Here is a 16,060-nt window from a genome sequence, read left to right as displayed (position 1 = left end):
GACTGGGGTGGGGTGGGTGGGGGGGAAATGCTGACAACACCTATTTCTACCACCACAGCTTTCTCCACCTGTAAAAACACAATGCGGGAGAAACTCGACAGATTTCCAACATTGTGCTTTTACTTCAACCACGGTATCTGCAGACTTTCGTGTTTTAAATCTTTCTCCACCTGACCTGGTAGACTTCCAGTTTTTCGTATAATCAGGCATGTATGTCTCCAATTTAACATTATGTTGGGGGGGGGGAAGAATAACATTTTTGTTTTCTGACAAATTGTGTGCACCTTCCATGGTCCTTCCTTCTCTGATCTGCTGTGTATGAAACAGTATCATTAATGTTCATGGTGATGGAATCTAGAAGCCAAGACATCATGTAGAGCCATGAATTTGAAAATCACCTTGAGTGCTGTGGAAATTTAATTCTATCTAAAATTAAATGCAGCGATGACCATAATTACCAGGAACGACCTACATTTGACTCCAATCCACAGTAGTCTTGTGGCATGAGAGACTGCTAATGCTGGAATCTGGAGGAAAATTCTTATTTTCTTTTGAAAATCCTTTAAATTGACATAACAAACCACTTAGTCCAAGGGCAATTTGGATTTTTTGATAAGCGCTAGTTCTACTAATGATGCTATTTCTGTGAATCGAAAAAAATAACGCTCTATTTTATCTTGAATTAGGTTTTTAGACATTTTCTCTATTGCTAAAAAACAATCATTCGACTTTTGAAGTCCAGCTTTGCTGTTTCTTCTCCATATATTTCCTTCAAAATCCTCCTTTTAAAAACTCATCCTTTACCTTTTCTGTGTCACTCTTTGTAATTGCATCTTCAGGTGGGGAAATGAATTTTGTTTTTATATCTGGTTCTTTTTTAAAAAAACATTAAGACATTAAACAAATCCAAATAATGTTTAAAATAAATTATGTTGTAGCTTTTATATTTTCATCATTTTTTTCCCTCCATATTACCCCTTCCATTTTTAGCATAACCCTCAAATGTTGTTTCCCTGTTCCATAAACCCTATTTGACTTTCTTATTCAAATACTGATGTTGTTTGCTGGTTTCTCATTCAATATTAGTGATCAGTTCTAGAATGATGAACACAAAACTAAGAATCTGTAGACTAGGCAGTTAACTATCAATTATTTTCCGTTTGTTTACTGAAAAGCAAAAATTCATAAGCTTTCAGAAATTTCAGGTTGATTTGCTGAGCATGGATTTGTTTGTAAAATTATTCAATTTGATAAATGTGAATGAATCTTCAAATTTATAATAAGCTCATATTTAATCATTTATGGGATAATGACAAGATCAACATCTAATTGCCCTTGAGAAGCTGGCAAGAATTGTCACCTTGAATTCATTGGCCTCTGAGTTGGAAAATTATAGGTTCAAATCCTATTTTAGATAATTGAGCATAAAAATCTATGCTGAAACTTTAGTGAAGAAATGCCACATTTTATGAGATGCTCTCTTCTGAATAAAATGTTAAAACAAGGTGCTTCTTGACTCAATAAGGTATATGTGGTTATTTAGAAGAATATGGAATATAGCTGGTATTCTGGTTAATATTTACCCATCAAGATTACAAAAGTGGATTATCTGGTTATTATATTACTGTGTTTTGACCAATAGTGGCTACTCATTAGAAATTGTTCATTAGTTGTAGGCACCACTGGATGATCTGTTGTGGTAACTTTATTGATGCATTTTCTTTGGAATTGATGTCTTGAAAGTATTTCTGCAATTATACAGTTTGTGATTCTTTGTTAATAAAAGAATGATTGTATTTCCAAGTCAGGGCAGTTTGTACCTCAAGTGTAACTTGGAGTTGTTGGTGTTCCTGTCATCGATGTTCTTTTCAGAGGCAATTTGTTTCAATATAATTTATTTCTAGGAATTGTGTCCTCAGACTTCAGTTATTCTGGGTTGGTTCATTTACTTATTGCTTGCAATGATAATTTTTAATCACCACACAGTTATTGAGAGTTGATTTCTCTCTGGGCAAAGAATCTCTCGGGGAAGTATACATAACATCACATACAACCCTGAGATTCTTTTTTTCCTGGGGCGAGGCCAAATTATCACTTACTGGTAGTACAGAAAATACTGTACTCAACATACGGATGTAAACAAATAAAGACCAGGCAGATACAGAGTTGCCACAAGTGGTAGAAACACCAGTCAAATTGCAACTTAGGCTTCAGAAGGTTCTAGGACAATGAGTCAGTAAGGTTAACCAGAAGATGAATGGAAAAATAAATATGAATGAAGATTTTCTGGTCTTCCATGGTTGGCCGGGACACATACTGCCCACCCACGATGGAATTCTGGTCCACATGGAACACACTCTACCTTCTGAATGTCTCAATGAGTGCCAGACTTGTAATGTTTCTCAATACTTGCTCCAACTTAATCAACTGAGTAAAAGCAGTTGGAAATAGAACATTGGCAAAACCAGCATCACTTGTCTTGTTACTAATTCTCACTACTTTTCTCTTTGTGTCCTCTTCCCTTCCAATATGATAATATCATTAATGTCCTGAAATAACCTTTACAGAAATCAAACCTACTAATGAAACTTGATAGTTCTAGAAGACACTTTTGATAGGATAATATGCCCTTTTCAAGAGGCCGTTAAAAACAGTGTGGATATAGATAAGATGTTTGCAGTAGTTAGTACATCTATTATTGTGTAATTGATTAATTTTGTTTTTTATGAAAAATGCTTTCTGTTAAGCTGTTTGTATTTTTTTTAATTCCTTAGCTTGTATATCCCCGTGATGTGCGACTCACAGAGAAAGAGGTAAAACATTATATGATTAGAATTTAATTTGCTTCTTGGCTCTGTTAAAAGTCTCTTGCAGCAGATTGGAACACACTGTTTTGCTTAACAGAAATGGGTGAAATAAATAACTGCAGACACATTTTATGAAGCCTGTATTGTTTTAAAAAGTAAAGGATTGTTCAAATTGAATACAGTTATCCCTTTCTCAGAGAATATTCCCACTTGGACACCCATCAAAGGAGAAAATACTTTCATGTCAGGATGGAAAATGATATCAGTGGAAAAGAAGATTTTGCCTCTAATTAAAAAAAAAAATGAATTGCTCCACTCTCTAGTCCTTCGTATCTCGTGAATGTAGTTCAATTAGAGGATCTGACCATATAATCAAGGCTGATATGCAACCGCAAGTAAGCACGGAAATTGTCATTTGGGTGTTGCCATCTTTTTGGATGAGTTTGTTCAGGTGGACAAGATAAATTCCATATTTTTCTTTTACACACTATCGAGGCAGGTCAACTGCATAAGTACAGCAGACAGTGCAATAATGAAACAAAAGTGTAGTGTATATTGTTATAGAAAGTCAAATAATGCAGGGTATAGTGTTACTAAAACAGTAGCCTTTCTTACATAAGAAATCCTGCCATACTGCTGTAAAGAAGAACTGTCATTAAGCTGGCTTTGCTTTTTTTGCACTGAACCAAATAACGCCTCATAATGCTGCTCCAGTGTCGTTTTACAAAGCATGCCAGCATTCTGGAAGCAAAAGAGGTGTGAAGTGTAACACAATAGTGTTGGCATCTAGTGTGAAGGCTTGCCCTTTTTACACAGACGTTGTTTTGGCAGAGTGACTACCTCCACTACCAGCTTAAAGGTGGGACTACAATGAACCCCCCATTCCATTTTTGTACCTTTAATACAGAACAGCAAGGTTTAATAAAGGCGCCTAATTGCCTGAAATCGCCTGAGATTGACTGATCTTGGAGGCTGAGCAGGCTCAGCCTTGGAGGGGAGACTGCCTCGGAACACCATGTGCTATAAGTTTCTGAAGGGGCGCTGAACAAAATGGCAACTCTCGGTCTGCCTTACGGTAGACAAAAGTTAAAGAATTTCATGTATATTACATTCTAAATGTAGTACTATGTAAAAATAATGGAACCTTTACCTTTATATTCCTGCCTTGAAGAGACTGTGTAAAACGGGTTAGTGTAAGGGCATCTTCTTTTACCAATCAGAGTTCCATTTAAGAGTTTGATAATGTACTTGAATCTGTCCGATAGAAGTGGGGAGAAGAGAGTGTGACTGGTCAGATGGGTCCTTTAATGTGATGTCAGCTTTCCTTTGATTGAAGGAGGTATGAAGGAGGGGAGATGACTTTGTGTGAAGGCCTGAGCTGCATTCACACCAATTAAATGTTGAAAGAAGATTAAGTTCTGATAAAGAGTATGTCACCTGAAACATTATCTCTGTCCCTTTCCTCACTGCTGCTGTTCGACCTGCTGAGTGCTTCCAGCATTTTCAGTTTTTGCTTAGGATTTCCAGGCATCCGTAGTTTTGATCCTCCAAAGATTAAAGATCTTCATTGGGATGTTTAATTTTATAAGATGAGAAGGAAGTAAAAATCAGATAGCATTTCTGCTTGATAACATTTAGAACACTCTTTAAAACAATTGTGAAACAGAGATGATGATTGGGCACTGTACTCCAAATGGGTGAATGCATAGTCTCAGAAATTCCTCTTGCAAATGAGTTACTACTTGGATATTCTACCATGACACTGCCGATGGGAACAAGTTTTGTGAAAATATGGAACTGTGATTGGAATGAAAATCAAGTAATGATGTTTTTCCAGGCAATACTTAACATTCCTTTCACTTTCAATCTTTTGGAAGTTGTTTTGATTTTTTTGGCTTGAAAGTCAAGGAAATTTTTAACCAGGTATAGCAGAGACATTTGTTTGAAGACTGAAATTTTAGAACTTGCTTTAGTTCTCACTTGGCCAGTTCATTAACACGAGGCTTGTTTTGTATCTCTCTCTGCTTTTTTTTTAATTCTCAGAAAACCAGCATCTGCTACCTGTCCTTTCCAGATTCCTACTCGGGTAAGACATCTATTCAAATAAGGCATTTTTCCTCCTCTACCATTTTATTCTATAAAGCAGCATCCTCAATTCTGATCTTTATACTGCTGTTATTGCTATTCTTCTTTCAAAGGTCCCTAATTGTTTGTCTGGGAAGAAACCCAGAGATGATACAACTTGGCGCAAGCAAGACTTAAAATTTCAACACAGGAAGAATAGCCTCCTAATGTACAAAATTTTATGTCTAGTTTATCAAAGCACACATTTCATTTCTTGTGTTTAAAGCCTTGTTACAATAGTCAAAAATGACATAAAGCAAACAGATCTAAGGTATTTTATTTTTATTGTAACCTGAACTATAACATTTTAAGAACAAGGAGAGCATTAAGAGATCCGGGCAAAATCCAAGCAGGTCAAAGATTACTGGTTCTTTTCCATAATATTGATCACTCTTGGTGTGAGGTAATTGATGGGTTTAGGGTGTTTATTAGAATGCTTAAGTACTTTATTGGTTATGGTCACTGTGGAACATATTTAAATTAATGCTAGTAATGTGATTTAGCTTCCCTTAGTTTGATTAAATCTTGTGTTGGAGACTTGCATTTGTGAGAGGTAGCCTGTCGAATTTTTAGTTTGGTTTTTGACAGTGAGATAACTAACACTAGTTATTGGTCTGATTTTTTTTTTTAAAAAAAAAGAAGCACATGCAGTCTTTGGCAATATGACATAGAAAAAGAAAATGTTAGAAATACTCAGCAGGTCACTCGGCATATGTGGAGAGAGAAAAATATAGTTCATGTTAGAGGTAGATCACTTTTCTTCACATCAGTTCTGATACAAACTGGAAAAACTGGAATTGTTGAACTCTGTTGAGTCACATCAAGTCAGGTGAGTTGCAGTACATTGATCTTATTTGCTTGGTCTTGTTTATCTCTACAGAATCATCAATTCTAACTTATTTCTTGCAGCTAAATTATTTTATCCTCTATTTTAAAGTTGAATTTTCAAGCCCTTTACTCCTTACCTATTGACATCTCCTTTTGTTGCCCTCATCTCTGCTTCTGTGGTTCAAAAGCATTTTGATATTTTTCTCTTATTTTATGTCTTTACAATTATGAGCCATTATTGTTACTGCTGCATTAGGTTGTCTTGGAGACACACAGTTCAGCTTTCGAATCCGACAGTCAATGGGACGCAAACTTTCTTTGAATGGAGCAGAAGAAAAATACAATCGAGATGCCCCAGTTGTTCTTCAGGTATGCTTTAATGCATTTGTGTTTGACATAAATGTTAAAATCATCCATCTTCCAGCAACTAATTACACATATCATCCAATCTTGTAATAGACAATGAACATCTATTGACACAATGCAAAATGATCTTCTACTGTACAAAGTCTCGTCCAGTTCCATTCCAGGTTTAAATGCTCAACTCTGCCTCCCCTCCCTACATCACCCCTAACCATTTACCTCTCCCCAAATTTACTATCCCTGTAATTATCGTAACGTGACCTATTTACTTTTGGACTCCACATTCACTGGCCATCCTTTAATTTATCCTGCCAGATGCATCCTCAAAAAAATTTGGTGATAAAATGAGAATTATTTCACTAACAAAAATAATATACTGAGTTTGACTAATAATTCTTTTGCTTTTTAGATGCTGTGTTGTTTGAATAACCTCACGACAAAATTGATGAAGTAACAGAGAAGGTGTGAAGGGAGTGAAGTTAATATGTTCATGATCTTCCTTAAAACCTTGGATAGAGTAACAGATAGCAAATTGAAAATAATGACATTCAAATGTCAATAGCAGAGGATGCATATTTGGTTGAGCATGGTGATTTTAAATTACACCCAATTGACCAACAACCCTCTATGTTTTGAAAAGCAGAAAAATTGAAAATGCAGAAGTTTTGCTAAATCAGCTGTGTGTCCAGTTTGAGCATTATGCTGTAGTTTGGATATCAAAGGTTAAGGGGAAATTTAATAGAGACCTTTAAAACTATACAGAACATCGAAAGTCACATGAGAAATAAAAGAAAAACAGCCCATAGAGACTCTTGCTTCTGACTGCCACAGTTCCTTTTCCTATCCTCAGGAACTAAATGTCCATCTCTTTATCCTGAGAGTATGATGCTAATTTTAGATAATTTAATCAGGAGAAACAGGTTCTCCTCCTCTTCTGGCACTCCTGAAGAAGGGATCGGGCTCAAAATGTTGATTGCCTTTTACTTTCTATGGATGGCTTGTGACCTGCTGAGTTTCTCCAGTATTTTTGTGGACTGCACTTGACCCCGACATCTGCAGATTTTCTTGTTTATCTTCTCCTCTATCTTGTTAAACCTCAAATGACCATGAATATTTCAATGAGATCATGTTGCATTCTTCTAAATTCTAAAGTACTGGAGCTCTTTGAAAACTCCTCGCAAAGGATCATTTTTTTTTCACTCAGAACTCAATTGTGTTATGTTCCCTCCAAGGCAGATATTACCTCCCTTTGATGAGAAGTAAACTGAAAACAGTGCTCCATCCCTGTTTCATTCAAATTCTATAAAACTAAGAACTTTGTTACTCTTGTACACCTCATGCCTCATGCAATTTCATTGTTTTAAGATTTTGATTTGTGCATGAAAGATGCTCAAATCCTCTTGAATTACATAATTTATTCAACTTTTGACATTTTAAAAAACTAAATTTGGCTGATTCATTCTTTGTACCAAAGTGAAATAATTTCACATTTCTCTGTTCGATGGTTTTTCTGTACTTATTCATTTGTAGCTCCATTACATCGTGCAAAGAAGCTGCAGGAGAAACTGATAAAAAGGCAGTTGTCTTGATTAATCAAACTGCTTTTTCAAAGTTGATGATGATGGACCCCGTGTTCTGCGAGGTTTCACATGCTAATAGATTTAAATTGCATTCTTCAGTGGGATCAAGCACATTACTATGGATTTGTCTACTTCCGACAAGTCAAGGATTGCACAATAAAACGGGGATATTTTCAAAAGGTAATCTGATTTCCAATATGAATTTGATAGGTCAACATATGGATGAGGTTAAACAATTTAGTAAGGATGTTTTCTTTATTATTAGACTGCCTTATCATGGGAAATGGTTGAGTAACCAAATGTACAACGTTTTACAATTTACCTCATGCGAAGATCATTGACCTGTCATATTAACTGAAGGAAACCATTTGTTTTCAATTCATTTATTATGCCACAGCAACACCAATACATGTGCAACCTTTCAACATGCCACTTGTACAGTGAGTAACATTGTCCTGCATGAACTCTGCATAATGCACCAGGTTTTAGCAATCGTTTTTGGGCTGAACAGAGCATAGCAGAGATTTCCTATAACATCACTTGCAGTGCTAGTTTTTTTTTTATCCAGCAAGCAGAACAATACTGTCCTTGCAAAAGAAAGCTTGTAGACAGAGATTATGTCAGCTATGATGAATTGTTCAATCTTTTCCAATTGTAAATCCAATGTTTTAAAAATACTTTTAAGGCTGCAAAAACATTCCAAGAAATATTATTAATTACTTGGAGAATGGAAGACAGATGAGGAAAATCTTGGTTTAAATGGTAGATATTAGAAGAGGAAGGAAGTAGTTTGTGAAAGTTTCAAGAGGGACTTCCACAGCTTGGGGCCTTGATGTCTGAAGACTAGCCCACCAGTTGAATTCTGAATCTCATGTCCATAACTGGAAAAACTAGCATGAGTCTGAGGGTATAAGATAGGATAAAGTTACAGTAAATGTATGGAAGGTGTTGAGAATAAACATAAGAATTTTTAATTCTAGACTTTGTTAATTCAGACCCAATGTAGGTAAGTTAACACAGGAATGATTAGCGAGAACAGTACTTGGAATAAGTTATGATGTGACAAATAATTTTGTATGATAGTTTTTAAAGTCCAGGTATATTTTTGGTTTTATCTTCAGATGGTTGCCATTGAGTGGGAATGATACCAGTAAATAGAGTGTGGTCAAGCACTTTTATCTTCACAGAGTAAATTTGTGCCTATTCATACATATTGGTCAAAGGGCTCTTGCCATTTAAAAGCAATGAAGGGATTGGGAGGTGTTGGTGAGTTATGGCTGCACATCATCAGAGAGCATAGGAAGCTGATGCTATGTTTTCTGATGCTATTGCGGAGGGTTGTTATGTCGATGAGGTAGTGATAGCCCCTTGGAGAATACCAGACTAAGTGCAGATCAGCTGTGTCAAAGTACAACTCACTCTGCCATTATCTAGGCATCTTCAGCAAATATGTTACACATTTTCTTTCATCTTAAATCATAAATGTAAATTGTGAATAGCTGAGATAATGGGATTGATTGTAGCCCATGATTATAATTATTATTCTGACATTTTTGTCTCTCCTTGAGCCTTTAGATTAATTATTAAAAATTCGTTTTTAAAAATTCAGATATATCTACATCCACTGGCACCATTTTTCCTTTCATAACAATATTAGGATGTACTAAGTTCCCAGTTACAATATTGCTATCGATGATTTTCAGCATGAAGCTAGATTGTGTAAGAGAGGCAGATTTTGTTTCATGAAGGACATTATTTACGACATTAATTTCTGGTGTCCATTACTGCTACGAACTTTTTATTTTATATTTATTTAGTTACATTGAAGTGTCCTGCTGCTGAGTTTGGATGTGAAGTGTCTGCAGATAAAGACTCCTGAACTCTAAATAGTTGTTCAGTAAATTAACTGCAGTGCTATCAGTGCATTCCTTGTAACTATGTCATGAATTCCTGAGTTTTGATGTAGCACTGAAATATGCACACAAGCCAGTGCTTGTGTGGAGAAACAAAGTGGCGAGTTCCCAAGACTTGATGTTCTTCCTCACTGGGAGATAAATCAGTGATGACATGATTGCAGTTGTTCCATTTGAAATTAATTCTTATGATATGGTGTACATATTGCACTAATCAATGCCTCACTCAAAATCTATACTGTCATCGGAACTACAGCATACAGAAGTGAACAGTTGCATTCAGTCTTTAATATGCATGCCATTAATATGAACAAATAAAATTGACCATTTGTCAGGGCATTGCTGCCATCTGGTGTTTTATAAAAATATGCCATACAAAACTGCACACCAGAACCTCACTTAGTGCATGACGTACATTTGCGAGAGCATGATGAGCTCAGCAGGAAAAGTAATCATTGCAAAAAGCTGTATAACTAATAGGGCTATCATATCAGAAACTGTGCATGAACTCCTGTCCTCCTTCCTGCTATGCCGGGAATCTGGATCCTGTGAACTTGGCATTATTCTATTAATGTTCAGTGCAGATATAATTTTTTAATGATATCTTTACATTTATATACAAGTTATTATGTACTGTATATTGTTTGTGTATATCTGTGTGTACTGGAAAAAACGCTAGTTCACTGGGTTATATATATGCATGATAGCCTGGGCGTCATGGGTATGCCCAGGTTCTCAGCACCACAGTGTGTAGCATGAGAGGATGTCTTTTGTAAAGTATTGGAGGTACCTTTTTAAACTATTGGACTCCAAAACCAAGAGCACTGTGGTAAATTGGCATTAAATGGCGTATGAGTGGCTGAAGTTTATTTTTTAAGAAGTGTTCATTTGCATTCTAATGTGTTTTTTTAAAAACTTCTGGTTCTTCTAGGTCTTTTTTTTAAACAGTTAAGCATGTTAATCATCATACTTCTGATTAAAATATCACTGTCTTTTGATCAAAAGCAGCTCTATTAATTAATCTGTGGCTGAATAATGTGTTTCCTTCTATTTTCTCCTTCAGTCACTGGTTCTTATTTCTCGACTTCCTTTTGTGAATCTCTTCCGCTCTTTGCTACAACTTGTTGCACCTGAATACTTTGAAAAGTTGGAGCCTTGCCTTGAGGCAGGTTAGAGCATTTATTAGAATGTTAGATTTATGACAAATTTTTGTTAAGTGCAGATGCATTTCCAGAATCCAGTGAGTTTAAAAAGTTGGCAGAAAAGAAAGTTCATGAAACAGGAAAAAAATATTGCCAATCACTAAACAAATTCTCTCAGAAAATTTACATTTGATTCCTTTTGGCTCTTATTGTTCAAGATAACTTTTGTTCACTCCTCAAATGTCTTTTGTCTTTTTAAAAAAAAGTTTACCTCTGCTTCTGGTTCTCCTGTGACATTTTTTGAACAGTTAAGCACTCCGTAATCTCAATAATTTTGATAATAATCGTTGTCTTTTTCAAGAGCAACACTGTCAATTTTTCTTGTTGCTGAATTTTATTTTTGCCTCAGACATATTTGCTGTTCCTTAATTTGTCCCATTTCTATCCTTTCAACCTTGCACTGTTTTTTTTTTTGTCATTTAATGTTGCTTGTCTTTTACCTTTTTGCAGGCTTTTGATTGAATTTTTTGTTTAACTCCAAATTTATTTAAACCTGCCTCATTATTTATTCATAGCTCAACATCATTTAACACTCTTTGATCCATATTTCTTAATTCCTCTAATACAAATCTATCAGCCTCAATTTTGATTTTTATAACTAAGTACAGTTTTCATAGTTTGAGGAACAAGGCGATGTCTCTGAATGCACTTGGATTTAATTTGTGAATATTCTTGTTCTAATTTTAAGGACATACCCTCTATTCTATATTCATTTGCGGTGGGGCATTAGTTGTTTCTGTCTATCCATTCAATTCTTAAGCCATTGCAGTCTTAAACTTTAGTATCATTCTGATGAATTTCTATTGTTCTTGGGCAATTGATGATGGCCATGCATTGGCACAGCTATTAATGTTGCTGAACAATTTATGCTACTTAGCATTCTTCTCCAGGAAATCTGTCCCTGACACTTGGACAAACCACTTTGCAGGGTAAAACTGTGACGTAACTATAACAGTAATCAGTTCTCTGGGATGAAACAAGCATAAAGCACAATTTTCTTTTGCCTGAACTAGCTTTTCTGTATTTCCTCTCATAGAGATAGTATTCCTTTGAGTGGTTTAACAAGCCTAGTTAGAGTATTGCATCCACCTGTTCCTGAGATTTAATAATTAGAAAGTTGCAGCAACAATTTGAAGTTCTACCCTATGAACCATTTGATGTCCATTTCATTAAACTCTATTTCCATCTCTTTGGTAAAATTGTTGAGTAATTGGTTCACAGAATCATAATGCAGGAGGCAATTTTGCCAGAAATTTTCCACTCCTATTCCTCAATGGTTTTCCTTGTATGGGAGTGTTATTAACCAGCACTCTTTGTTTCTCTTTTATTTGATTAGAATGCTGAACTATAGTTGCATTTTACCATCCCAATCTTCATTTGTTCAAAATTTAACTGTTTATACAATTATTCAGATTCCATCTAGTTGTCCTTTTGAATGTGACTGTATTCTTAAAAACTTGGCTTGGTCTTTACTTTAGCTTTTTTTTTAACAAATTTAAACATTTTAATCTCACTGTAATCCACTAAAAATCTGAACAGTGTGTCTTTTTTCTCAACAAAGCCAGCTCACATTCCAGATCAGGGACCTTATCCTTCAAGTATTTCTACTTCCGCTTTAAAAGTTGGCATTGCATTTCCATACTCTACTTTTTCAAGATATGTGTTGTTAATCATTGCAGGTCATTATATAAAAATATTTCTTCTAATTTTGCTTCTGGTGAGACTGGAAGTTTCATTGATAACTCGAAGTTTTTACCACTGCATGTTCTGTGATGTCATAAGTTCCATTCAGACACACTTGAATTCATGATGTAATTATTTGGCTTATTATAATGAGAAAAAAATCTAAGTAAAATGTGCAAATAATTGCAGATCGCAGTTATATTTTCTACATTTTGAAAACAGTAAAACATTCTTCTGTTTTGCAGTTTGCAATGAGGTCGACCAATGGCCAGCACCTGTCCCTGGAAAAACACTTAGTCTTCCAATTATGGGAATTGTTATTCAGGTATGAATGGATGGTTCTTGGGAACACGATAGTTGAACTTTAGTGGAGAGAAGACAGAATCTGAATTTATTGTCATGAACAAGTCACAAAATTCATTGTTTTGTGGCAGTATCACAGAGCAAACATTTATATAAACCACCTTACAACAATAAATAAAAATGGTGCATGAAAAGTCAAATTAAGGCAGTATCTTTGGTTCATTATTCATTCAGGAATATGATGGTAGAGGCGAAGAAGCTGTCCTTGTTCCGCTGAGTGCTTATCTTCAGGTCCCTGTACCTTTTTCCTGATTGAAGAGGGCATGGCCTGAGTAATGGGGGTCTTTGAGGATAGACTTTCTTAAGACACCGCCTCTTGTAGATGTCCTCGATGGAACCCATTGATGTCGCAGGCCGAGTTAACAACCCTCTAGAGTTTTTTCTATTGTCCTGAGCATTGGCACCTCTGTACCACACAGTGATAAAACCAGCCAGTACACCTGTAAAAGTTTTTGCGAGTCTTCCGTGACGTACCGATTCTCCTCAAAAACTTCACAACTTCTTTGTGATTGGATTGACATGGAGCTCCAGGATAGATCTATAGATGTTGATACCCAGGAATTCAAAGTTCTTGACCCTCTCCACTACTGATGAGGTCTAGATCGTGTTCTCCTGACGTCCTCCTGAAGTCCACAATCATCTCCTTGGTTTTGCTAACATTAAGCGCAAGGTTGTTGGCGTGACACCATTCTCCTTCCTATACGCTTCCTCATTGCCATTTGTGATTCTACAGACAATTGTAGTGTCATCAGAAATTTTGTAGATAGCATTGGAATTGTGCCTGGCCACACAGTCATGGTGTATAGTGAATAGAACAGTGAGCTAAGCATGCATGAATTCTTGAGGTGCGCCTGCATTGATAGTCAGTAAGGAGGAGATGTTGTTTCCAATTTGTACTGACTGTGGACTTCCAATGAGGAAGTCAAGGATCCAGTTGCAGTGAAGGGTAGAAAAGAGCAGGGTTTGGAGTTTCTTGGCCAGCACTGAAGAAATAATGGTGTTGAAAACTGAGCTCTAGTCTATGAAGAGCAGCCGTATGAATTACTGTTTTCAAGGTGAACCAGAGCTGAGTGGCAATAGTTGTCTTCTGTAGAGCGATTGTGACGATAGGCGAATTGCAGCAGGTCCAGACCTTTGCTTAGGTACATGTTAATTCTGGCCATGAGCAACTGCTCAAAGGAATTCAGCACAGTAGATGTTAGTGCTACTGGGCAATAGTTGTTGAGGCAGCTCACACTGCTCTTGATTTTGCTGTTGTTTGAAGCATAGGAAGGGGAAATTGTGTTGTGGTTGCTGGAATCAAATAAAAGTTGTATTTCTATGGTGAATATGAATCGAGGGTTCCTGAGGTAAAGGCCCATAATTTAGTTTCACCTTCTTGCTTGGACCTCATTTTTAGAAAAGAGCATCACAATTCACCAGTAGTTTTCAAATTATCTTTATTTCTTCCCTTTTGTTTCCTTTCATCTGGATTTGAGTTTGTGGTTTCAGCAGTTTTTAGATTTTGTTCAACTCTCCACCAGAGACGATTCCTATTTCTTGGTATGATTCATCAATATTCTTCATGATTTGACCATGTAATGCTGAAAATTCAATGATTCCATGACATGTGCCTTTAATGTTCCGTAATGCAACATGACAGTGAGAATTTATGTTCACGTCAATGTTGATCCAGGCTACTTAATAGGCAGGATATACATTGTTAAATATAGAATCCAAAGTTCTGCTTTGGACAGGAGAAATATTTTATAGAAGCTTCTTGTGAGAATTAAATAAATGTAATACATAAAAGGTCTGTTTCCTATATTTTTCTGTGCACCCAACTTTACATCATTAGATATTATCCTATAACTCAAATGAGGTAAAATAAGATGCCTCATATGGTTCAATTAATCCTTATTAAGTTGACAGTTTTAAGTGTCCTGAGAGAGGAAAGGAAATGCATAAATTCTTCTTTTGAATTTTTTATTTTTCATAAAAATTAAATTTCAACAAAAATATACACTCACTACGTGTGTATATATACATATATATAATATTTAAAGCAAAAAGGCACAAATACAAAAAATTTAACTCTACCCCCCTTTATCTTCCCCTCCCCATTTATTAAATATTCTTTCATGCACCATCAGAGCTCACAGTTTAAATTCACCTCAGAAGTTAGGGAGAGATCACTTTTGATTTTCGCAGTATTATTGAAGTTGAGCACTGACATAGTTCAAGTATGGTTGAACATATCATACTTGTTTCTTAAATTGTTTGTTATTTTTTCCATTGGTATATAACTATCCATCTCTGCTGTCCACCTTGCCAAGGTAACCGGAGAGTCTGACATCCATGTGATTGCAATACACTTTTTGGCCACTGCCAATGCAATTTTAACAAACAATATTTGAAACTGTGTGAGATCTTTGTTTATATCTAATAAATAAAGATCTAGATCCCTGGGAAGGTCACCCTTGTAATTCTTGTTAGTATTTGTTTTGGGTAAACTTGTACCTCTCATTTTGTTCGTTTTAGATTGGTCACAGTGTTTGAACTGTGAAAATAGACACACACTGAGAGCAGTTCAGATTATACAAATGTTTATTACAAATTCAAAAGTTGATTTCAAACTACAATATGCAAGCCCTTCCCAACTATACTTATCAATGCTTGGACTGGTCCCAACTGCCGAAGCGAGGCAACGACTGCACACTTGTAGTAGGTTGTCAAGGCGCCGGTAGCAGCTTCTCCACCTCCCCCGACTGGGACGTTGGCTGGAATCTAGAAGTTCTTCTTCTTGCTGAGAGATATTGCCACCTCTCGGAGAGTCTCAAATTTCAGCAGCGGGACCATGGCTTATATTACCCAAAAACTGCTTACCCAAGCACCTATTCCCAGCACAGCAAGAAAGATAAGCAAGCAAGCTAGCATGCTAGGCTTCTATCGAATAACATAATTTTCAGCTTATCACTTTGAATACAATGGTTTATTTTGCATCAAGGCTAGGCCTCTGACAGTCTGTGACCAAAACAAGCAGGAAGATTAAATGTTCTTGGTACACAGATTCCTTTCGTCAGATAACAGCATCTCTGGCCGCTCAGTGGAAGTTAGCTTATGTCTGCTGATTCTAAAACACAAGCAAAGGCTGCAAAAGTAAGAAACACGATTTAAATCTTCCATTACATTTCAGTACTTGAGAAATTTCTTGCCAA

General features: G+C 36.0%; 1 protein-coding gene across 12 annotated transcripts in view; it reads left to right on the top strand.

The window, feature by feature from the left end:
* The window catches only part of dennd6b (DENN/MADD domain containing 6B), a 62,860-nt gene that overhangs the window by 25,794 nt on the left and 21,006 nt on the right, over positions 1-16,060 (top strand). For 3 of the 12 annotated variants that reach the window (XM_069908300.1, XM_069908303.1, XM_069908304.1), the window contains exons 2-7: positions 2,775-2,813; positions 4,851-4,893; positions 5,006-5,100; positions 6,016-6,128; positions 7,802-7,882; positions 12,746-12,825. In XM_069908300.1, coding sequence (XP_069764401.1) covers positions 2,775-2,813; positions 4,851-4,893; positions 5,006-5,100; positions 6,016-6,128; positions 7,802-7,882; positions 12,746-12,825 — 451 coding nt within the window. Of the gene's footprint in view, positions 1-2,771; positions 2,814-4,850; positions 4,894-5,005; positions 5,101-6,015; positions 6,129-7,801; positions 7,883-10,678; positions 10,785-12,745; positions 12,826-16,060 lie in introns of those variants that run through there. The other 9 variants (XM_069908305.1, XM_069908309.1, XM_069908310.1 and 6 more) reach the window with 6 other exon arrangements.

The sequence above is a fragment of the Narcine bancroftii genome, chromosome 13 (genome assembly GCF_036971445.1).
Source record: "Narcine bancroftii isolate sNarBan1 chromosome 13, sNarBan1.hap1, whole genome shotgun sequence".
NCBI lineage: Eukaryota > Metazoa > Chordata > Chondrichthyes > Torpediniformes > Narcinidae > Narcine > Narcine bancroftii.
The sequence above is the reverse complement of the archived record's forward strand: the minus strand, read 5'-3'. Positions and strand labels throughout refer to the sequence as shown.